Below are 24,549 nucleotides of genomic sequence, written 5' to 3'. Positions count from 1 at the left end.
AAAACACTAGAAAAACTAGGGATAGCAGGAACATATCAAAACATTGTAAAAGCTATATATGGCAAACCCAAGGCCAACATTATTATAAACACAGCAAAATTGAACGCATTTCCTCTAAAAACAATACAGGGATGCCCTCCTTCACCATTTCTATTCAACATTGTCCTTGAAACTAGCCAGAGCAATTAGGCAAAAGAAAGAAATTAAAGGGATAGAAATAGGAAAAGAAGAGCTGAAACTATCCCTAATTGCCCACAACATGATTCTGTATTTAGAAGATCCAAAAACTCCTCCAGAAAACTTCTAGAACTCATAAATAATTCCAGCAAAGTAGCAGGATGTAAAATTAACACCCATAAATCAATTATGTTCCTATACACCAATGATGAATCAACTGAAAGGGAAATTAGGAACACTATCCCATTCACAATAGCCTCAAAAATATTTGGAAATTAATCTGACAAAGGAGGTGAAAGATCTCTACAATGAAACTACAGAACACTAAAGAAAGAAATTGAAGAAGACCTCAGAAGATGGAAAGATCTCCTATGTTCTTGGATAGGCAGATTAACACTGTCAAAGTGGTCATACTACCAAAATCCATACAGATTTAATGCAATTCCTATTAAAATTCCAATGATATTCTCCATAGAAATAGAAAAGGCAGTCATTAAATTCATATGGAAAAATAAGAGGCCTAGAATAGCCAGAGCAATCTTCTGCAAGAAGAGTCTCAATCAGACTTTTATGCTCCTGAGAATCCAAGAAATTGGCAGTTTTGAACTGCAATTAAAAGTGGCCCCTTATTACTTTTAATGAGGCTGGAAGTAAAGGTGAATGGGGAAAAATCACTTCAAAACTGAGTTTTCACCTACAAATGTATATATAAATGAATAATTGCTAAATTATAGACCCTATAACATGTAATGAGAGGCAAACATTTTTAAAGTATCTAACATGTAACATGTGCTTCATTAATGCTTTTTTGGATAAAATCAATTATAACTTTTTCAAATATAACACTGCTTGAGTTAAAAAAAAAAAAATTAAAAACCTGTGGGTCCAGGGTGGTGGCTCAGTGGTAGAGCCTTTGCCTAGCATGTGTGAAGCACTGGATTCAATTCTCAGTACCACATATAGATAAATAAATAAAGGTCCATTAAAAACTAAAAAAAATTTTAAAAGAAATGCTCTTCCATCTTTCCTGGTGAATTTCCTGTGAGACTCCTCTCTGTGGAGGCTCTCACGGTGGGTGATTCCCTTCATTCACAGGACTACATCTGCTACCTGCTGTGTGGCCAAAAGTGTTTAGGAAAAACAAACAAAAGAACCCCCCAAAAATCGAACTGCCACTGGTCTTTATAAGACTAATGAATTCTGTCTTATAAAGTACTTGCCTCTTCCAGAATCTGGGTTACAGAACTAGAAACCAGAACTCTGGCTTCGGATCACCTCGTTTTCATTTGATTTGCAGTTCCATCGCTTGTGTGACAAAAACTTCCCTTCATTTTTTTTTTTTTATCTACAAAATGGAAATGATGATAGGATGTACCTCACAGATTCACTATAAAGTGAAATGCATAGGAAGCACTCAATATGGTAAACTAAACCATGTGATATAAGCGAATCAGAATTCTTAAACAATTTTAATACAAAGAAGCGAAGGAAGAATCATAATCAAGGTTAAATGATATGCTTAGAACAGATTAAAAGTTGAAGCTCAGTGAGCTTGCCTAGCATGTGTGAGGCACTGGGTTCAATCCTCAGTACTACATATAAATAAAATAAAGTTGTGTCCATCTACGATTAAAGAAAAAAAATTAAAGTTGAATGGGAACTGAAAATCAAATGAAATGCATAGATTTTAGCAGTGAGGTTCATTTGGAAAAAATGCAAAATGACACCAGTATTTCCTAACTTTTTCGTAGTGCGATCTCATCATCTTTCTCCTGAACACTACACTCTTTCGGTTGTTTTCCATTAGTTGGTTTTTAAAAGGGCTTAAACGAATGTTTGGCACTCAAGAGGTATACAAGTATTTGTTAAATAAATACGTTTCTAATGACTTTTCCTTAAGTCTACCTCATAGTTCTTCTTCTGCCTGCCAAATATCTGGTTATTCTGAGATCCAAACTTCTTGTCATTCCACACTCATTCTGGGTGATCTTATGCATTCTATTGGATGGGCTGCCTCCTGAGAACTCCTAAATATCTCATCCAAATGATCCTTAGATCCCTGTAATTCAGTGGCATATTGGAATCTTTCATTTGTATGTCCTATGAACATCTAAAATTAACTCATCGTTTCCCCTTGCGTCTCTAAAACGTTCGGAAGCACTGACATGGAATAGGGTAACCAAATCCTAGGAGGTCTCGGTAACGGAGGGGAACCTGAGTCAAAGTTGAAGAAAGGGGCAACTGCTTGAGGTCTGCGGAGGTAACGAACCCCTTGTACCAAGAGAGAATCAAATTCCCACTTTGACCACAACCCACGGCTTAGGCAGGAAGTGCGTCACCGCGCTTCGCCCGGATCTTCACCCGCCCATCTAGGAAACTTGGAGGACCTACCGGTCTCTGTGGTTCGTGTGTGTCTCCTACTTGACTGGGTCTCAGGGACTCGGAAGCTTCCTCTGAACATCCCAGGCAGGTGAGCTTGGTCAGGGCTCGTAACCTCTCCGTCCAGCAAGCACTCAATGTGGGTTGACTTCTCTGTCTTCACTGAAGACAGGTGTTGGCTTTCACCGCGTCCGGCCTGGCCCTGCCAACCCTGATTACGGTCCTCCTTGGTCCCAGACGGCTGGGGCATCATACATCCAGGTTTGTGCCCGTTATCTAGGTATAATTATACTCCCTTTCATTCTCTCATCCAAAATTGGACAATAATTCCTTAACCCTTAGGAGGATTCCTCACTTCGGCCCTGACGAGCACGTTTTGAACTCAACCAGGCACCTCGGATGGGAGATAGTGGGGTCTGGGCTGCTCCTCTCTTGTAGCTCCCACTTCTGCTGCCAGTCCTGGTCATGTCCTTCAGAAAATCAGGGACTTTCAAAGCAAAACCTGGATCTGATGTTATCTGAACAATACCAATTGTCCGGTTACCTTCACTGCTCCAATAATCAACATCCATCGGAGGAAAGTGGCAACAGAGATATGTTGGTTTGTTCTGTGTTGTAAATCTGTTTAAATCAGACCTGATAGTAGCAAGTTTGGGGCTTGTAGACCTCTGAATTATGTACCCTTCCACAATGAACTAGCAGGAAGCTGAGAGTTGCACTGGAGGTACTGGTAGGCCACCTTCACACTCCAGTGAGTGATCTGGAGGCAAATGCTGAAAATGGTTGCAGGGTCAGCTGTAAACAGGTTGAATTTGGTGCCATGCAGTGGTAAGATGGCTCTGGCTCCATAGCTGTTAGGTGGATCAAATATAACTTAATGAAAGTATTTGGCACTATGTTTCATCCCCATTCATTCCTAGCTACTTGCCTAAAATGGCTCACCCTCTGCCTTACAAACTTCAGATCCAGCATCCTATTATTCCATTTTCATCTGCAATATAAGGTGGAACACCTCAGACCACCTCACTAGTATTACACCACTGAAATGCTCCTGTGCTTTCAGGATATTATCCATCTTGTCTGGTGCTCACTAAACGGATTCATCTTAGATAACTAGCTGTGATTATAGTGGGTTTATTTTTTATCTTTTTTCCTTCTCTGGTCACTATTTGTTGGCTTAATCCAGAGTTTTACCATCTAATTTGACCTTCTTTTGATTCTTTTTTGTGTTCTCATTTTTTTCCCTCTCTCTTTCCTCCCATTTTGTTATGTGTTTCAGGGCTCCAAGTATAATGAAACTACATATAATTCACAATGTTCTTTTCTCATAGTTGTTCTTGTTGTAATTTTTTAATATGATTAAAAAAATAGACCACTTCTAATGCTTATGTACTTTGGGCTTTACTTTTCTCATGTAGGTATGAAATGAGTTAAATTCCAAAAATCTATCTTTTAAGCAAATATTCTCATACCAAAGATTAAATTCAACACAAAAATGTCCAAGGACTTCTTGAGTTCTGTCCAGAGAATTCCTGGTTCTTGAGCATATCTTGGATGGGCCTTGCCTCATACCATTCCCTTTCTGCCAAAAACACTTTCTCTACCATCCATACCCTGCAAAGTATCTACTTTTCTCTCAATTATTAGCTCAACATTTAACCAATGACATAAGTATACTGGTACATATTTTATATTTCAAAGTACCTTCACAGAAAACATATTTTATAACTTTTACTTTAGATATACTTTTATTTTAAAATTTCCTTAGAGGTAAGTAATTTTTGTCTTTTGGAAAAGTATAAAGCAATCTTCTAGAAATTATATTTTTAAAGGAAAAATACCCATTATAGAAAACAGGAGTCATTTCCAAATATAAAATATAAGCAGAGTTTGATACTTGCAAAGACCTGACCCTGAAATCACAATTATAGTAAAAGAGAGTCTTCATAGTTCTTGGCTGGTTTTGGTTGCAAGATTTTCAGCCTTTTCCTGATGCACAGTATCCACAGTCCTGAACAATGCTCAAAGGAGTGTAGTACTATCCTCAAGAACCACTGAACTTATTTAGATTTAAATCAATATGTTCTATTCTTGGTTCAGCCATAAAACTTTGACTACTCTCTTTTTTCAGACTGTATAGAAAGGGATGGATACTGAAAGGAGACCAAAGCTAGAGACTTCATGGGTTGGAGGAAAAAAAAAAAAAAAAAAAAGGAGCCAGTATGGAAAAAGGAAAAAAGTAAGGTGAGAGAAATTTAGATATATGAAAGGGAAGCAACTAAGAACTTCTGGCCAGGAAGAACTAGAATAGTCACAGAAGCCAAGGTCTACATAACATTGTTAGGTTAAACATTACTCAACTAATAAGGAATGTATTTCTTATATAAGAGAATTAGCACAATTAATATCAGAAAACAAGGGGAGGTAGTTTGGCAAACTGTCAGTCATTTTAATCATGATAAGAATCATTGCATTCTAAATGGTCTGTCTTTACAGCATATATAACACCTTTTGTTTCTTAACCTTTTGCCAGTTGTTGGAAAAAATGAGAATTTTTGAGAAGCTGTGAAAAAGCAAGCACAGAACAAACCAAACATCCAATATTCAGTTGTAGGTGTAGAAATACATGCTTTAAAAGCCTGATCTGTTCATATCTTAAATTTTTAAAGAGCTGATTAATGGAATTATCCAAACATGTTGCTTCAGTATTCTTTTTTTTTTTTTGGGGTGCTGGGGATTTGAACCTAGGGCCTTGTGCAACATGTTGCTTCAGTATGTGGAGAGACATTTAAGATACTTATCAACTCAGGATTGTTATAGTATAGTTATATCAATTTATGGAATAAATATTTACTTGAGAAGTTGATTTTATTTCATCCTTAAGTCTACTGTATTTTCCTTAACTTCACTTTAAAATCCTTGTCTTTGGGGATGGGGAGATAGCTTAGTTGATAGAGTGCTTGCCTTGTAAGCAGAAGGCCCTGGGTTCGATCCCCAGCACCCCCTCCCCCCAGAAAAAAATCCTTGTCTTTCTCTTTGAAATAATTTAACCTCAAGACACAATCAGATGTTCTCTGGAGGAAATTTAAGATTTTTGATAATGCCCACAATTAGCTATAAGTAGTGACACAAATAGATTGAAATGTAGGCGTGATTAAAACCAAATACATGAAACTGAAGAATGTCATCTATCACTCCTTCATTTCTCTGTTGAAGAACTGTGCAATTCTATAAGTCCAAAATCTGTTTCTTAGCTCATTTAAGTTGCTTGCTTTTGAAAAGAATTGGCCTTAAACTAAATAGGGAAAAGAATGAAACCAAATAGCTTACATGTTAATGTTATGGGCTGATTTGAAAATTAAGCCCAGCTGATATTTTGTTCAGACATATCACCCTATATAAAATCAGGCCCCTTTTCCTCATGGGCCTACTCACATAGAAGCTAACACCTCTATCCTCACCCACTTGCACCCTGACCACAATGTCTTTCAACTGTGGAGCTAATATAAGCTTGCCTTCCTGAATATGTACAAAAGGTGCAATTTCTAAGAATGTTCTTTCCACTTAATGAAATGTAATTTGTGGTTGGTTGGAACTGCCACCCTCCCTCTCCCCCTTTCTTTGTGGTTTTCCACCTTTTAAGTGGCAGTCGAACCCCATGGTGATTTTGAGAGCTGCAAAGCTGTCTGCTTTCTGCTCCCTGGGCCCTGGCCAGAATAAATCCTTTGTCTTTTCCTTCAGAAGAACCTTGAGTTTTTATTTGGGATATTGGACTAGCACCTTAACATTAAAATAGTGATTTTTCGTGTATAAAAGTTTGTTAAGCTGCCAGCAAATGAAATAGTATTCACTTTGTCATAACGTGAAAATCTTTAGAGTACGTTCTTTTATGAAAACATCAAGGTGTAGAAAAGTATAAATAATATGCTATCTTTCTGTAATTGAGGAAATAAAATTTTATATTTGTGTTTTTTTATATTTATATAAGGAAACATGGAAACAAAAATAGTAAAACGACTACCTATAAAAGGAAAGAAAGGAACATTTTATATTGTTTTCATTTTTGAACCAGGTGAAAAATGTGAATCATCTTTTTTAAAAAAGAAGTCCAAGAAAACTTGAAAACATTAAAAGTAAATAAAACACCTCAAATGAGGTTAAGTGGGAGGAATCCTTCCTGGATTCCACTATAAATTAAATAGAGAAACTATGTTTTTATTGAAACGTAGATGGGAAGGTTTATTGAGATATAATGCAAAACCTCAGTCACTTAAAAATGCACATTCTTTTTTTAAAAATATTTTTTAGTTGTTGCTAGACCTTTATTTATTTTTATATGTGGTGCTGAGGATCAGACCCAGTGCCTCACACATGCTAGGCAAGCATTCATCCACTGAGCCACAACCCCAGCCCAAAATTCACATTCATGAAACTTCTATTTGTTGATAAATGCCTCTAGTGGCTTAGCAGAAAAACCCTGCACTAGGAATAAGGAGACAAGTTTAGAGTTCCAGATCTGCTGATCACTGATTGTATGATCTTAGACAATTACTTCCAAGAACGTTCTTTACCTATCTGTCAAATAAGGACATTCAGAAATGCTCTCTATGGTCCTTTTCTGTGATTCTATTATTCTTAAGTTACCTGTTGTGTATTTGGTCTTCTAATCTAGACTACTGTCACCAAAAGTTTTCTGTTTCTTTGTCTCCTGGGCCTAGTTATGGTTAATCAACATTAAGGGAAAGAAATTTTTGTATATATCCCCTTGGTGGTAATCAATAGGCAATACCAAGATATAGGGAAGCTACAAAAAGCAATAAAGAAGGATGGGGATATAGTTCAGGGGTAGAATACCTGTCTATCATGTAATAGGCTGTCTTTGATTTCTAGCAATCCAGAAAAATAAAATAATGTAGAAGACTAGTCACACTCTTCTATTTTTGTAATATGTGAAATTTTCCATATAAATGATTAAATATAGAAAAAATATAAAAACTGACAACATTTATTATATGTCACAGGAAAAATGTAGAGGTCATTATTTTTAAAACAAAGATCTGAAGTGAAAAATCAGAATTTTAACCATGTTTCTTAGTTTCTATACAAATTTAAAATCATGAGCAATAGTAATTATCACTGGCCACTGGGCCAATATAACATATACCTCATATACTTCAGTTCCTTGGTTCCTGAATGAAACCAGTTATTAAAAATGTACAGGGAGAAACTTTTGTACATTTATATCCATGTGCCCCATGTTGTAAATTAAAAGGCAGGTTACAGATTTTACTACTATTATTTTTAAATTAATTTTTAAATATTCAGTAAATTGACTCAAATTAGTTTGTACTCAGGCTGCATATGATTTTTAAGAACTTTTCAAAACTAGGATTAGTAGTTTTCTTAAAGTACACCCAGAAAACTTCTTGCACAAGTACATGATACTAGACCAGAAGTATATATTATGAAGTCAACATAAGCAGCAATATTCAACATTGCAAAGCTGTGTAAGTCACTGTCAACAGAGAACTTGACAGATGTATTTAAGATATTATGCTTCTTTCCGTAGAAAAATGAGGGTATGTTCACTGGCTTTCCATGTAACTTTCTATGTTAGATGATTAAATTATTACTGTTCTCTCAGGGACAAAATAAGAAACAGTACCCTTGCTACCTTGCCTAATGGTCTGACTTCAGGAAATTTTGCCTTCCCTGTTTCAAGAAGCTACCTCAATTCAGTGATGAGGTGGACTTTCTGATGTTGTATGAGGTTGCAATGGTAAATGAAGTTCTTGCCACACTCTTCACATTCATAAGGTCTCTCTCCAGTATGAATTCTCTGATGCTTAATGAGGACAGAACGTCTACTAAAACTCTTGCTGCACTGATTGCACTGATAAGGTTTTTCTCCGGTGTGGATTCTGAGGTGATGGAAAAGCCCTGCATTCTGGCTGAAGGCTTTGCCACAGACACCGCACTGGTAGCGCTTCTCCCCAGTGTGAAGTCTCTGATGCTGGAACAGGCCTGACCGCTGGCTGAAGGCCCTCCCACACTCATCACATTCGTAGGGCTTCTCACCAGTGTGTGTCCTCTGGTGCTCAATAAGGATGGAATTCTGGGTGAAGCTTTTTCCACATTCACCACAGATATAGGGTCTCTCTACTGAAGAGTTTACCCGTTGCCTTTCCAATCTGCCCTCATAGTCACAGGTGTCTCTACATTCTGACACTGTAGTAACATCACCATTCAGTTTTCCAGGTACTTCAATGAGAGATTTCATTTCTTTAGAAATTTCTTTTTTGGGAGCTAACTCCACATTCCAGTTACCGGCCTCACCATCTGAAATAATAAATGAATTATTATTAATCGATGAATGTTATTTTTCCAAGGACAAAAGAAAAAAGTAACCAGGAGAGTCAGTGGAAGGGAACAAGTAATTACTTTTTCTGTTTACTTTCCCACTCTACAACACTTGTTCCTGGACCTCTGGAAGAAGATTCACTGTGTTGTTATTGCTTAATTGTTTAGTTGTCTGCTTCTCACACCAGACTATAAACTTCATGAAAGTGGGGACCATGTCTGCCTTGTTCATCACTGTTTCCTCAGTACCTGGCATCATGCTTGGCATACAGAAGATACTATGTAAACATGTTGACTTGATGGACAGTGAGGGAATAAAGCAGGGTCCCTGAGGAAATGCTAATCCTCACCAATCTCTTGAACTGGGCACACCTCTGGTAAATTACACTGTAGCTGCTCTTCCAAGGTTTGGAACCCGCCACTTGATGAATCCCTGGCTGCTCCTTGAGTTGCCTTCTCCATTACAAACTTTTCCTGTTCATGAGCAGGGCTTGGGACCTGGTAGAAATTAAGGACAGTTGAGTACAGAATATCAGAGAGGAAACTGCAAGGAGGCCTTCTTCTAAGAGCCACTGGGCAGAAAAAGAAGAACCAAGAAACTGGCAAGGAAAACAAACAAACAAAAACAGATTAAGAGCCTACAACAAACCAAGCAGGCATAAAGAAATCTTCCTCCTCCTCACTTCCTCTTGTTGCACTAAAACCCCTTATTTGTTCCTATAGGTACAAATCTCTGTTCTTCCCTCTTCCCACCTGCTCTCCTGGTTCATCCAGCTCTCTCTCCAAATCCTCCAGTACAGCCACTGCCTCATCTCCATTCATAGGGCGGTGCTTTCTCACCCAGGCCTGCAGTTCATCAGGCAGGATCATGAGAAACTGCTCCAGCACCAGCAGCTCCAGGATCTGCTCCTTGCTGTGCATTTCTGGCCGCAGCCACTGATGGCAGAGCTCCTGGAGTCTTTGAAGAGCCTCCCGGGGACCAGTGGTCTCCTGATAGCAGAACTGCCTGAAGCGTCTACGGAAGATCTCTCTGGTATGAAGGTTATTTCTTGACCGGCCAGATTCTTGCCCACAGGCACAGTCCTTCTCTTCCTCCTTTACCTTCACTGCCAGAAGTCCTCCCTGCATCAACTCAGTCTGAAGAGCCAAGGTTGTGGCCATTTTAGGTTTTACTACTCAAAAAGGAAGCTATTCTTGATAATTCCCCTTTAATCTTTTCTTCTGGAAATATTGAGTGAGATCTAAAATATAATTCACAGAGAAAAAATATAAAAATGTAGAAAACCTAATGACAAGCAGGCACTGGGAGTATTTATATTCAAATAAGTCACTTTGGCTTATGAAGAAAGAACACTGAATGCATAAAGGTAAGAACCATGCAAACACTAATGCGGGTGAAAGGGGAAGGAAAACACAACAAAGCTCCCACAGTTTACTGAAGGAAGACACTATTTTGATCATCTTAATGAAATAATTCAAATCAGCCTTAGTACAGTGGGTTTTTATTTGAATCAAGATACAAGATTCATAGTTTTAGTTGAATGGAGGTAGACAAATACTTGGGCCCAAGTGGTCACAGATAACACTTAAGAATCAAGAAGAAAAGGAAAACAAAATGGAGGATGGAAGTTAAAATAAAGAAGATAAAAAGAGGGCTGGGGTAGCTCAGTGGTGGAGTGCTTGCCTAGCATGTTTGAGGCACTCCTTAGCACTATAAAAACAAGAATAAAGAAAGAAGATAAAAAGAATGAGAAGCAAAGAAATGCACTTGGAGAGGCAGTCCTCCAGTCAGATGAAATATGGAGGAAAAATATCTTTCTGCCTAAACTTTTCATATACATACACACTTTCTCACTTAGCAAATATTTATTCAGAAACAATACTATATTCCAAGTAGTGTCCTAGGCATGAGGATACAGCTGTAAGCAAAACAAAGTCCCTAGTCTCATGGAATTTACATTCTAAAAACAATAATAACAGACATTTATAGTGCCTTTAATGTAATAGTCATGTCTTAGATACTTTATATTAGTCCACTTAATCCTCAAAAAAAAAAGAGTAAGGCACCATTATTACCCCATATTGCAGATAAGAAAATTGAGACACAGAATTTAAGTTACTTGTCCAAGTTTCATAGGTAGTAAGTGGTGAAAGCCACAATTCAAACCCAATAAATCAGATTTCAGAATTCTTAGCCTCAGTCACTGTCTCTACACCACTGTCGCTATCAACTGTTATACTATTATCTATATGTGGGGGAAAGGAGGGAACAAGAACAGGAAAGGGGACCACAGGAGACAGATAATAATGAAATGTATATAAACCAGTGATAAATATTTTGAGAAAATGAATGTAAAGGATATAGGGGGAAGAAAGATTGCTATTTTACATGTGGTAATCAAGGAAGGATCTGTGGATAATAGCTGAGCAGAAGTGAGGAGCAAGTCACATGGCTTTCTGGAGAAAGATTGTACCATGCAAAAGAACACTTGAGTACAAATTCTTGGATGTGGGAACATGCCTAGATTTTTCAAGGAACACTAGTATGAACAATGGCTGGAACAGAGAAAGCAAAAGGAAAATGACAGGAGATAAAGCAGGGAGGAAGGCAACGTCCTCTCCCAAGTGTTCATCCATTTCAGCCCACCCTATTCCTCATTCCAGCTTTTATATCATGTACTCTATGAGCTACGTAATTTACTCTCAGTTACAACCTATCTTGTGCTGTTACTTCCCTTCACAATTTTTTTAATCCAAAGAATACAGAGGAATATAAAATTCCTTCAAGTTCTCCCCAGAAATATGTAGTATTTAAAAATTGGAATGAATCAGATATTTCCTGTTCATTTGTTATCTCACATAGTTGATATAAGCCCATATTTTCCCTATTTATCTGAGATAAGCAGAAGGTAATATGTAACAGTGGACACAGGCAGATCTGGTTGTGAATTCTGACTAACCTTGGGCAAGTTAACTTTTTTGAGCCCCAATCTCATGTATGAAATGAAATAATGCATATAAAATGGTTTTGCACAGACCAAGGCACGCAATAAATAAGCAAATTAACCCTTTAATGAGATAATGGACAATTTTGGTACAATGGTGCTTAATCAGTAGTAGTTAACCCTAGGGCCAAGACTAAACTTTTTCATTTGCCCAAAGAAGATGGCAGGACAAGCAGGAAACCCATGTGTACCCACAAACATCCATTTTATGGCTGTTTCATCAGATTTCCACACACTCTTAGACATTCCTGTCTTCAGCTATATTTTCTAATCTTAAATCCTAATTAGAAGCCCAGGACTACCAAGGTTCAAAAGAGTGAGGACTAGATTAAATTCGAGAAGTAAACTCGTGGGTTGTGGCTGTAAAGACATCACAGAAATAGCAAACAGAGTCAGCATAGCAAAGGTTTTAAGAAAGCAGATGCTGAGCCAAACTGCCTAGATATGAATCCTGGATACACAAACCCCTTACCAACTGTATGACCTTGAGCCATTTATTTAACCTCATTTTCTTCATGAATGTTGGGGGGGGGGAAGGGTGGAGGGAATCTACATAATAATGGTGGTTATTACATAGAATTATGAGAATAAATACTTGGGAAGTGCTTACAGCAGTGCTTGACCGGCTCTTAGTAAATGCTATTTAAATACTCGTTTAAAAAAAACAAACAGCCAGCAGACATCAAAAACCTTCATGTGAATCAGATGAACATACTTATGTGAATGGGAGGCTCTGACCTATTTTAAAAACTATCCTAGTTCGTTGTTTAAAATAAGTCGATAATAGAGAATGGCAGACTTCAGAAAATACATTCCTCTATATCCGAATGTATTTGGATCCCAAGCTGCAGCTGGGGACGGTTCGTAGAGGCACCAGTACTAGGACAGAGGTTAAGGGCTCTGGAAGAGCCTAAGCGGGTGGAGGGCAAAGACGTTGACTTCAGCCAACAAGGTCTTACCGGGCTGGAGCAGCCTCTTCTGCCCCTCGCTTGCCCCGTCGATCTCTAGCAAGAAGCCCCCTCCACCTTCTCCCCACACCCGGTCCGGAGTCGCAGCGCACAAACTCGCCCCTTCCGAGGGTGCTCAGCGGTAGTCCCACTCCGAGGCTCACCGAGGCATCCGTGAGAGAAGACGCTACCCAGCCCAGGTCTGACCACCTCGGAAGCCTTGACAACCGCAGCCAAGAGAAAGGTAAACTACAAAGGCCGGAAGTGCGTCACAGCGGCTGGCTTTCGGTGGAACAGCGGTCCTGGCAGAGTTCCTTCTAGGAAGCCCGGAGGTTTCCACACATCTGTGATTGCCTCGCTGAATCCCCGCTCTTCCAAGGGACGGTGTGATGGATAACAGCTAGAATATGCTGCTTTACACATACTAATTCATTTACTCTAAATAACAACCCTGCGAATTAGCCTCATCTAACAGATGAGGAAACCGAAGCACATTCCTTCATTAGTTGGCATTTCCTGCAAACCAAACCATCCCTTTTCCTCCCTCATGTTGTTACAATAAACTGATGTGTTCTCTTATAATGTTATAAATAATTACTCATTATTTAATGTTGAAATTATTTCAAACTTGGTTCCTTTCAGAGCCCTTTCAAATTGATTTTCATGTCCTTTGATACGTCCTCAACAGTTTCTGTGCACTTTATTTTCTCACACAAGAGATTCCAGCCTCATTTTACACTTTCCTGCTCAAGACCAAGAATCCATCATTGCTCCATGAAGGTATGGTTCCTTTAAGTGGAGAACTGTATACAGAAACCCAAGAGACGGGTTTGTAGGCCCTGTTAGTGGATAATAAGAGCTGGGGGAAAGATAACACGGGTTTTTTTTGTTTTTGTTTTTGTTAAGTATAGGTCAGCTTTTTTTTTAAATTCCTCTGTTTTATTTTTATGTGGTGAACCCAGTGCCTCACAGGTATGAATGCTAGGCTAACACTTACCACTGAGTCACAACCCTAGTCCTACATGTATTTTTCTTTGTTTTGGTTTTGGTTTTGTATTTGTCTTGTTTTGGTTTTGGTGGTGCTGTTGATTGAACCCAGGGCCTTGTGCACATGAGGCAAGCACTCTACCAACTGATCTATATCCCCATCCCCTTTCATCAGAATTTTATAGGATACTTTCTATATACAAATCCAGAGAATTATTTTTTTCATTTTAACCATTACACATTTACTTTTCCTTTTACCCACAGTGAAAACATTGCCCCCGATGACCTCAATATATTCACTCAATTTTCTCTACCTTATAAACAAAGTAGTTTCAAAATTAACAATAGCAGTATCAGTAGCAACAATATGTATAGTATGTACAGTCCAAACAGTTTTTGTGTATTTTATTTGTTCTTGAGCTATATTTCTAAGGGACTCTAGTCAGAATATTGTATATACCTTACTTAATTATTTTCTCTGTATGGTTATATTACAAACTTGGTATATAGTTAGGATCATTTGTTTCTGTTTGTATTTAATTTCGGGGTTTGCTTTTCTAAATAGACTAAAATGATGTGTCTATTTATTACCAATCTCTCTAAATAGACAATGTGAAGAAATAAGTAATTCTTAAATTATGAATGGAGGATTGTAGGGGATTTTTTTTTTTTCTCTTTGAAGAAATCCTTCGAAACACACCCAAAGTCCCATCAGTTTGGGAAGTTGAGGCAGGGGGATTGCCAAGGAGGACAGTCTCAGCAATTTAGTGAGATCCTGTGTCAAAAATAAAATAAAATAAATGAATAGGGCCAGGGATGCAATTCAGTGATACAGCACCCCTGGGTTCAATTCCTAGTAAAATATCATTTAAAAATAGAGTTCAACTGTATTTTTTCCAGAGCTTTTAAATCTAATGATTACTATTATTATTGAAAGAAATTAAGAGTTTTCTGACTCAGGATTCCTGGAATTCAACCCAGGACTTTTTCACCTTTGAGCTTCTGAGTTGTTGTAATTACAGAGTATGCTTCAAACGATTTTGTTAAGAGAAAAAAAATTCCCCACAATCCTCCTCAGTTTTCTGAATAACTGGAGTTACAGGTATGTCTCAAAGTCCTGGCAGTTTTATTTTATTTTATTTTTACAGTCTGCATTTTGATTCATTGTACACAAATGGGGTACATTTTTTTCTTGTGCCCCACCTCTTTTCTTTATCCTTGCTTTATCCCCATCCTGGTCTCAATATCCACTAGAACACCTTTGTATCTCCTACTTCTAGTATTGTTACTTGTATCCCTTATTCTTTCATTTATCTGCCCACTGATCTTTCAGCACCCACTTGAGAATTGGCACATGTACTCCAGAGTTTGAAATGTCTTACCTTTGTTTGGCACTATTGAAAAAATTGCCTACCGAATAAGTATTTTCTCCCTTTCATCAAATAACAGACTTTTATCTAGGTATATTGGCACCTGGAATAAAGATTACATTTCTTAGCTATCCTTGCAACCAAGTATAGTCTTGTGACTAAATCCTGCCTAATTAGATACAAGAAGAAATCTGTTCATTCTTAAAAGGTTCCTTGCTGGGAGTGGGGAAACTGGCTTAGCAAGGCACAGTAGCCTATGTCTGTAATCCTAGCTACTTGGGAGACTGAGGCAGGAAAGTCTTTTGAGCCCAAAGTTTGAGGCCAGCCTGGGCAACATAGCAATCCCCTGTCTCAGGAGAAAAAAGCTTACTTAACTAGGATAATCCTTCTTTTCTACTTTTCAACAGACTGAAATACAGAATTGATTGGCCAGAGCTTTAACAGTCACAGGAAAAGAAATTGTATGCAGAGGACAGGAACAAGGTGGGTACTGGATCTATGATTCCATGGAGCAAAAGCAACTCCTCTGTAAATTTTGCTTTTATATCTCTTTTATATGATAGGACTGCATAACTTATAGTTTTCAGGCCTTTGTTATTAATAGCTAATCATAAATTCTGATAGTTATCTATGTTTTGAGTCCCTATTTAAGATTTTCTTTCCCTTATTTTTAAAAAATGTGACCTTCATCTCTGATTAAACCCAGAATCTGTTTCCTTCCCACAAGCACTAATATCTAGGAAATATAAGTTTGGGGGTAAGGGGGCAGAGAATTAGAAATGAATTATGTTTACAATGACAGTATAAATGTTGGTAGTCGGAAAAAAAGGGAAGAGAGAAAAGGAAAAAGAGAGATGAAGAGAATAGAGAAAAAGTACAGAAAAGGAGCAAGAGAAAACTTGGGCAAGATTGATATTACACATGAACTCAAGCAAGATTGATATTGCATTAGGTGGTTCATCAGACATTCAGTAAGTCATAATGTTAAAACACTATATTGAGCCGGGTGTGGTGGCATGCACCTTTAATCCCAGTGGCTTGGGAGGCTAAGACAGGAGGATCACGAATTCAAAGTCAACTAAGCAGCTTGATGAGGCCCTAAGCAACTTACCAAGACCCTGACTCTAAGTAAAATATATTAAAAGGGCTGGGAATGTGGCTCAGTGGTTAAGCACCCCTGGGTTCTATCCCCAGTACCAAACAAACAAACAAAAACCCCACTATATTGTCATCACAGTCTTACTTGTCCATAGCTTGAGTTACCTATCCCATTTGGAGGATTAAGCTCTCACTTAGAAGCCTGAATGAAGTTCAACATCTGAACACTTGTATACTGGCTAATCACATCAAAAGGACAGCTCTATCATTAACATTACAATGTCAGACTCAACAGAAATAACAGTGAGGGTCCTAAGACTTACTTAGTCCCTGAAATATATTCATTTTCATACGAAAGCCATACTGAAGGAGGATATTTCTCTGGTTGGCTTATGGCTTTCCCTGATTTGAGCCCTGCTGCATGTCCTCTAATCCAGTGAGATTCCTAGGTTACTTTTTAAAAATTTTTTATCACATTTCACCTTTTGTTTCAGGAAGATCTTGGAATTCTTGTCCAGCTCCAGCTGATTTTTCTCTTCATGACCATAAAATAAAGGTACCTAGCTGAGCCCAGTGGCTTGCACCTATAGTGTCAATCACTGTGGAGGTTGAGGCATGAGGATCACTTCAGCCCAAGAGTAAGAGACCAGCCTGGGAACAATAACAAGGTTCCATCTCAAAAATAAATAAAAGGAGCACTTCTTAGGATTATCCTACCTGGATGTATATCACACAATGATATCAGCAATTTAGAGAATTCTCTGGAAAGGAGCTCCCTCTGACTCCCCTTACAGTCTATCATATGTCTGGGACAGCATCATAGGCTCCCTCCTCAGGTAGGGTGACCAATGCCTCCTTGAGCATTAGTCTTTTTTCAATATCTCCAGAAAGGGAATTGTTCTTCTCTTCCTCAAGGAATAATATCTAATTTTTAGAAGACAGACCATTGTCACCAGGTTTAATGAAATCACACAAGTAAAGCTTCCCAGGCTCTTAAGGGTAGGTGCCCAATGGTCACCGATCTTTATTCCAAGGCCATTTTTAATGACACATTAGAGTAGCACTACACCACCTCTGGGAAGCTCACCATTCAGAAGGCTTGTTTATTCTAAATGGGGTTACAGTAAGAAATATATAAAATCTAGTTGCTGATACAACAAAGAGGGCATTCAAGATGTGAAGAGGGAAGAACAGAAGATAAAGACATAAGAGCTCATGTGCTGTTAAAGTGGCTAGGGAATGTAAGATCAATATAATAGGACTGGAGAGCACCTGGAAGATAGTAAGGGAAAATAACCAAATAACCCTGGAAATATTGGGATCAATTTGTGAAGCATGCTCTTGAATGTCATACTGATATTAAGTACAGAGATATGACAGCATTTTTTAAATTACTTAATAGTAGAGGTGAAAAGGACTGTAGAGAAATTGCATGTTCTAATTACACAACTCATAAAGAGGAGTCATCTAAGTCTAAGAAAGTGTGAATGACTTGCCTAAGATCACACAGTGGTTTTAGAGAATACTAGAACCTAGTACTTTCCTTACACACTATCATTCCTCTTTTTTTCCCCCCAGTAGTGGGGATCAAACCCAGGGCTTTATACAAGCTCAGAGTGTACTCTACCACTGAGCTACATCCCCAGCTCTATCACCCCTCTTTCTAAAGCAGAATCTCAGATAAATTACTAAGGTGTTAATCACAACATATTTCTAAAACAAAGGGAAAAAGTAAGGAAGAAAAGCAATGCCCAAACCTTTAACTACTCACTTGAGATATGTGATGGCACTTTCAATTCTGGATTGTGGGTGTGTAATTTCCTATAAGTTTAATTGTGACTAGGATGAAATTGGACATTCTGAAGCTTTATATTTTAAACTAGCTATCTCTGAGACCTGGAAATAGAAAACTGGTCTGAGTTAACCTTGAGAGAGAATCTAGTTTGTGGCTACTCTGATGTCAGAGGAGTTTGACATTGAAAGTGCTCAAGCAATTTCTCTGAATTCTGCAAAGAAAAATTTCATTTTTACTACAGTGATTAAAGCAATGTGGTTTTGATTAATTATATGTGTGTGTTTAATGTTGAAAAAGACCTGACTTGTTTGAAGGATTTTCCACACTTATTACATATATAGGATTTTTCTTTGTTGTGGATTCTCTGGTGTTCAGTGTGATGTGAGTTCAGATGGAAGATCTTTCCACACTGATTGCGTTCATAGGGTTTTCCCCTAGTGTGAATTCTTTAATGTCTTGTAAGCTCAGCACTTCCACTGAAGGCTTTTCCACATTTGTCATGATGTAGGACAGATGAGGCTAGACACCCTAGGAATTTTCAGGAAGTAGGTGTATTTTAACTCCAGTGGTCCAGAGGGGCTAATGCCTAAAAATCTCTGTACCCTTGGTCTGGAAATTCTTTTATATTTGTACTCAGTGGGGTGGTTACATGACAGGTACTCTTTGTCCCATATTCTTAGGCTAAACAGGATTTCACAAGAAAATAGAAACAGTTACTTTTTGTACAGCAAACTCTCTTAAGACAGAGTCTACCATACCTTTTGTCTTCAAACCTGGCATTTACAAGAAAAGAAGCTTCAAACCACAATAAGCTTTCTACAGAAATCGTGTTGACACTCTTGGTAAAATATCGTTGACAAGGAGATTGATTATGGTGGGGATCCCTGGAGAAGCTTATATATTACAATTGTGGTGAGGGTCTCTTTGGTGGGGATAACTGGTGGTTGCGTAAGTCACACTCAGGGTTTCTCCTGAATGAATTTGCTGATGTATAGTAAGGTTCTAACTTTCCCTGAAAGTCTTCCCACACTTCTTGAACTGGTAACATTTTATTAAGATATGGTATCTCTGATGTTGGGTAAGTCCTGTGCTTTTACCAAAGAGTTTACCACATTAGTTGCACTCAGAGAGTTTCTCCCCTCTGTGATTTCTCTAATGTTTCATAAGGATGGAGTCTCAGCTAAAACTTATGCCACAGTGATTGTATTGATAAGGTTTTTCACCAGTATGAATAGGGAGGTGTTAATAAAAGGTCAAGTTTTGACTAAAGGCTCTGCCACATTCTTTATACTGTTTAGATTCTCTGATGTTCAATAAGATAGATGCTGCACATGAAGCTTTTCCCACATTGCTCACATCTGTGTTTTCACTCCTTTGAACTTCCTTGAACTTCTCAAATCTGCCTTTGCATTCTGCAAAACAGTTGGTCTGGACAATGTTCCTGCCTCTGCAGAGCCTACTGAATCTCATCCTCTGTGACTCCACTCCTTGGGATGCTTCCTGCTTTGGAGCCCATTTTCCAGGAAATAAATCATGTAATTGTCATTTTCTTTTTAAACTTTTCATTTTAGAAAATCTTAAACATATGTAAAAGTAAACAGAATTAAAATATCACCTTTATGAACTGAGGAAAGAGTAAACTCCTGGGCTGGGGAGATAGCTCAGTTGGTAGGGTGCTTGCCTTGCATGCACATGGCCCTGAGTTCGGTCCCCAGTACCCCCCCCCAAAAAAAGAAAAAAAAAAAACAACAAGAGTAAACTCCTGAGGTATCATTTATTTCTTTTTTAGCTATGCTCTCCCAACAATCAAGACATATCTCTTCAGTTAAGGAAGGAAAGTGCTATAAAGAAAAGATGAAATACATATTCTATGAATAGATGATCTATGTAATGCTTACTAAGATGGGACTGGGAACAATCCTTACCAACAAAAAGGTAAGCAAATCATCAAAGCAAAAGTATGGAAAAAAAAGACTTAAAATTACAAATGTTATAGCAGAAAGGTAAAAGTATATTCATCCTACTGCTTGGAAAGAAAACTCTTTGTCTTAGTCTTCTCCCAAATAGTTCATTGCTTGCAGAGTCAATTCCATAATTGACAAACAAGAGTCAGTATTCTTTTAGGGACACTATAAAAAAATACATTTTAGGGAAATTTGGCCTGACGGAGATAAAGTAAATGTCCCATTAAGCTCATTAAAATGGAGAGCTCACAGGAAATAAGGGAATAGGATTGCTTTCTTGGTCCTCTTAGAGAGACTACTGTTGTTTTCTAGAGAGATTCTGAAAAAGGTTTGGATATAAAAATAGTCATACTTTGTACAAAGATATAGAGAGTGTGGAAAGGAAAGCGGGTACCTAATCTAGACTGTAATGACATGAAAGAGAAGGTACTGACAAGAAAAAAAAAAAAAAATGTAATGTGGAAGGAACAAGAATAAATGAAGTCAAAGTGAAAGGTTTAAAATGTGACTATTACTGATGGGTAGAAAAAAGGGGAAGAAGGCATAGAGGCAAGGAGGATATTTAGGTCTCTGCAAAAGGAAAGGTGGCATAAAAAAGTATCAGAATGGTGTAATAAATTGATGCCTTAATGAAAAGCAAAGATGCACATATGAAAACAAAGAATATAGGAATATTTTGTTTAAGAGGCCTAAAATAAAGTTTGTACTTTATAATGAGTCTGGAAGAGTTCTAGGGGAGAGTTTGGGTTAGAGATACTGATAAAGCTATAAAAAATGACTTGGATTGACAGAGCAAGAGCCCCTACCTCAACCTACTTCCTCAGATAGATTCCTCCTCAACTCTCCCTTGTAGGGAATGGGGTTCAAGTTATGCTTGAGAAGAGTCTCCAAATGCTGGATATGACAACTTGATGACTTCTGTGCAGCTCCTAGAGATACCACCTCCTCCCAGAGCAGTTACAGTCCATCTGCGTGAGATATGCCCTAAACATATTTAGAGATCATTAGGCTTCAGAGAAAACTCCTGTGAGAACACGATGAAACTTCAAACAATTTCCCAGGAGACAGAACAGGGAAAAGTGACCCAATGGGCTAAGAAGAGATGAAGTAGAAAAAGGAAAGTGACAGAACCAACAAAGGCTAATAATGACAAAAACTTGGTAATATTGTCATCACTACTTTCTTACTGACCATTAAATGCTGCATTTTGCCACCACACCTTTCCTTCCTACCTGAAATTCTGGATCATCAAGTTCTCTCTCTTAATCCTCACAAAGACACAGCCTCATCTTCATTCAACAGATGATGTTCCCGTACTGAAGCTCCTCAGGCAGGATGAATTGGAACTGCTCCAGTCCAGTTACCAGGATCTGCTCCTTGATGTGACTTTCTGGTCTTGACCCCTTATAACAAAGTTCCCAGAGTTGGCTTAGAGTCTCCCTGGGTTCAGATGTCTTCTAGTGGCAGAATTGTCTAAAGTGTTGGTGGGAGACTTCCTAGCTAGACTGGTTGTTCTGTTGCAAATTAACTTCTTGTACAAAAAAAAAAAAAAATTATCTTCATCTACCTTTAACTACCATAGGTCCTTCCTGTTTTACTCCATCCTGGATAATATAATCTATATCCATTTTCACTCAGGAGAGGGATCCCTACAGATGGTTTATGCTCCAGGGAGAATACCCTTATACCCTTCAAAAATATAAAAAGTATCATGAAAGAGAAAAACTGTCATCAGTTTAAAAATCTACTTGTAATATTAAAAGTTGTCTATGCCATGCTATTTTAAGAGAAGCATAGCAGAAAGATTTCTGAAGTTTTGCTAACAGTAATGCATTTGATTTGAGGATCTCACATTCTTAGTAATGGAAATTTATATGACTATTAGAATAAAGAGTATTTTTTCCTACTAATGTTTCTGTGCTTATTCTACTTCAATTGAACCCTTTTAGACATATCAAATGCATACCATTTGATGGCCTATCTTTTTGGAATGCTCTTACTCAGATATCTGCATGGGACATTTATTAGGTACGGAAAATGAAAAACCCCCAAAATAATGTGACCTGGGAAAAGGTAGTGAAAAAGAAGACCATACACTGACAGCTTTCATCTCCCAAGACAAAGGGTGTCCAGATGCCGACTGCAGACAGGGAAGAAGTGTTTTATCACCCCTAAAGTGACAGTCCCTAGAGGGAATTAATCCCCTTCAAAGATAGAGCCACAGACTGTTGACCCAGAGGGTCAAAATCCTAAACCCTTAAACTGACACATTCATTGATTCCCCAAACTCCTGAGTGCCCAAGAAAACTGATATGCTCACTAGTCCACCCCTCAAAATCACCTATATAAACCTAGTCCCTTTCTTTGTTCAGTGACTCACTTTCCACCAGGAAAGTGGGTCCACCGGTGCCATTTCATCTCTGCATCTCCTGTTCCTGTGTGAAACTTCATTCCTGAATAAACAGCTGAGCTGATTGGTGAAGTTTGCAGCATTCGGGTCCTTCTGTGCTAACAACATTCCTTCGCTTCATTAAAGTATGCTACAAACTATTTCCTCAAAGGGGTATATCTATCCCACTCTATATAAAAAGCTCTCCCACCACCATCCATCCTCTTCCTCTACTATATTTTTCTTTGTAACACTCACCACCACCTGACATTAAAACATAATATAAAGCAAACAAAATTCGCTTTTCATGTGTTACCTCCACAAAAATATAAGTACAAGAATTTTATGTGTTCTATGCAGTGCAGTATTCCCAGTGCCTACAAGTGTCTGATACATAACATTAATAACAATCTGTTGAAAAGAACCAGAATGATTAATAAAAGCTATTAACTGGTAAGATGGTCACAAAATTTGTTCAGGAATTGTTTCCTTTATGCAGTATGATAAATATGATTTGAGACATAAGACAGTTTATTAAATAGAATAGTTTGAGACATACGACATGTTTATTAAATAGAACAAGTCCACAGTCTTCTTCCCACAAATTTTGTCTCCCAAAGCTCTGAAAACCAAGAATGTTTTCATAAATCATTTGATGGCAAAAACTGAAATGACACACTTATTTTGTAACAAAACTTGGCTTGAAATGACATGCAGTCTTTGAGTATTCACGTTTTATTATATCAGTAGTTTCGAATATGGGGATCCCCAGACTCCTGTGGTGTTACACATTCAAAATATCATATATGCATAGTTTGCTTTTTAAAATCTCTCAAAATCTTATTTTGAAAACGCTTCTGACCCCAAAGACTGGGCATAAGCTTCCCTGCTTCTCTGTGTCAAGGGCCTTCCAGATTCCAAGAATGCCACACTCTAACACCCAGAAATCCTCTGCTTCTCTGAAACTTCTGGAGAAGTGGAGCCTGACTTTCAATCTCCGAGACAGGCCCGGTTGGGACACCGAAGACAGAGTCGAGACCCGGCACGAAGCTCCGTCTCCCTGAGAGGGAGGGGTCCCTCCAGAGAAACCAGCTCACGCAGCCAGGTTAGAAAACGGGAGGGAGGTCAAACCTGGCCCTGGGGCCGCCTGGGTAGACCCCGAGCCGCGGCAGCCGATCCTCCCCTCTGCCTGGTCCCAGAGGTGGGCCAATTCCCTCTCCTCCCCAAGTCCAGAAAGTCCCGGGCGCGAGCGACCTGCCGGTATCCCGGAAGCGTCACCGCCCTCGCTAGGAATAGCCATTTCTTTGGTTTGCTCCCTCTACCGTCCTCCCCCTACTCCTTTCCGCTCTATCCAAGAATTCTGCAGCGAGCCGAGTCCTTTCCAGGACAATTCGCGATTAATACAGGAATGGCCACTTGGTATAGAGATCCCGATCTTCTCTTCCGGCCTCCCCCTTTTTACTTGGCTTTATTCCCCTCTATTCAGCTCCCGCCATTTAAATCATCACCTTCCTATTTTCCCAACCTACCTCAATCCACCGGTTTGCATTCTTCCATATTTTCCTCCCTGCCCGAGCAATCATATACAAATGTGTATACATTTACCTGTAAATGCAGAAAGACGATTTCTTAAATCTTCATCGCTTTCTGCTAATGATCAAGTTAATCTTTGTGCGCTTTATTTTTCTTACTTTTGAAATTAGAGTGACAATACATACATTTGGGAGTTATTGAGCACAATAGACGCCAAAAGAATGTTGGCTAATTATATACCTATATGTGAACTTTTTTTGAGGGAGGGGGAAAATTTTGTTTTGTAAAAATAAAGTAATGTTTTTATATACGTGCATATTTTCTTCCAGGTCATCTGGAATAATTTTTAGACATTATTATTAGTGACCCCATAGTGATTTTAAAGTATCCAACTTACTACCAATAATCATACCACAACATAATTCTATGAAAATCACTGCAATATACATTCTGACATGTGATCTCTTCCGCACAGGTGCTTTTAGGGGTTAGGTTCTCACAGATGGGATTATTCAGTGTAAGAATATATGTATTTTTAAATTATT

General features: G+C 38.4%; 1 protein-coding gene and 1 long non-coding RNA gene across 6 annotated transcripts; one reads left to right on the top strand and one right to left on the bottom strand.

The window, feature by feature from the left end:
• The first annotated feature begins 2,576 nt into the window (after positions 1 to 2,576).
• On the top strand, positions 2,577 to 21,920 carry LOC306666726. 4 transcript variants are annotated; one of them, XR_013765377.1, is made up of 5 exons: positions 2,577 to 2,817; positions 15,633 to 15,708; positions 16,818 to 16,879; positions 19,908 to 20,053; positions 20,936 to 21,920. It is a non-coding gene; the product is annotated as an uncharacterized lncRNA (long non-coding RNA). The 4 variants fall into 4 exon arrangements; XR_013765378.1 differs by having other exon boundaries at positions 16,818 to 16,961; XR_013765379.1 differs by having other exon boundaries at positions 16,818 to 17,159.
• Positions 7,546 to 13,137, bottom strand: ZSCAN23 (zinc finger and SCAN domain containing 23). 2 transcript variants are annotated; one of them, XM_079148869.1, is made up of 4 exons: positions 13,033 to 13,137; positions 9,670 to 10,157; positions 9,267 to 9,414; positions 7,546 to 8,895 (listed from the first exon to the last, which is right to left on the bottom strand). In XM_079148869.1, the coding sequence occupies exons 2-4, from the start codon at positions 10,075 to 10,077 to the stop codon at positions 8,282 to 8,284; spliced, it is 1,170 nt and encodes a 389-aa protein (XP_079004995.1). In that variant the 5' UTR covers positions 10,078 to 10,157; positions 13,033 to 13,137; the 3' UTR covers positions 7,546 to 8,281. The 2 variants fall into 2 exon arrangements, with proteins under 2 accessions (XP_079004995.1, XP_079004996.1); XM_079148870.1 differs by having other exon boundaries at positions 9,757 to 10,157.
• Positions 21,921 to 24,549: the final 2,629 nt, after the last annotated feature.

The sequence above is a fragment of the Sciurus vulgaris genome, assembly GCF_902686455.1.
Source record: "Sciurus vulgaris genome assembly, chromosome: 7".
Lineage (NCBI taxonomy): Eukaryota > Metazoa > Chordata > Mammalia > Rodentia > Sciuridae > Sciurus > Sciurus vulgaris.
This window is presented reverse-complemented; position numbering and strand designations above follow the sequence as displayed.

What these genes read in the sequence shown, in the direction of transcription:
- ZSCAN23 (XM_079148869.1), bottom strand. Translation starts at nt 10,077, where the DNA reads ATGGCCACAACCTTGGCTCTTCAGACTGAGTTGATGCAGGGAGGACTT. An exon ending in TGGATGAACCAGGAGAGCAG is followed by an intron (nt 9,415 to 9,669) that starts GTGGGAAGAGGG and finishes AATTTCTACCAG; the next exon opens with GTCCCAAGCCCTGCTCATGA. An exon ending in GTGCCCAGTTCAAGAGATTG is followed by an intron (nt 8,896 to 9,266) that starts GTGAGGATTAGC and finishes TTATTATTTCAG; the next exon opens with ATGGTGAGGCCGGTAACTGG.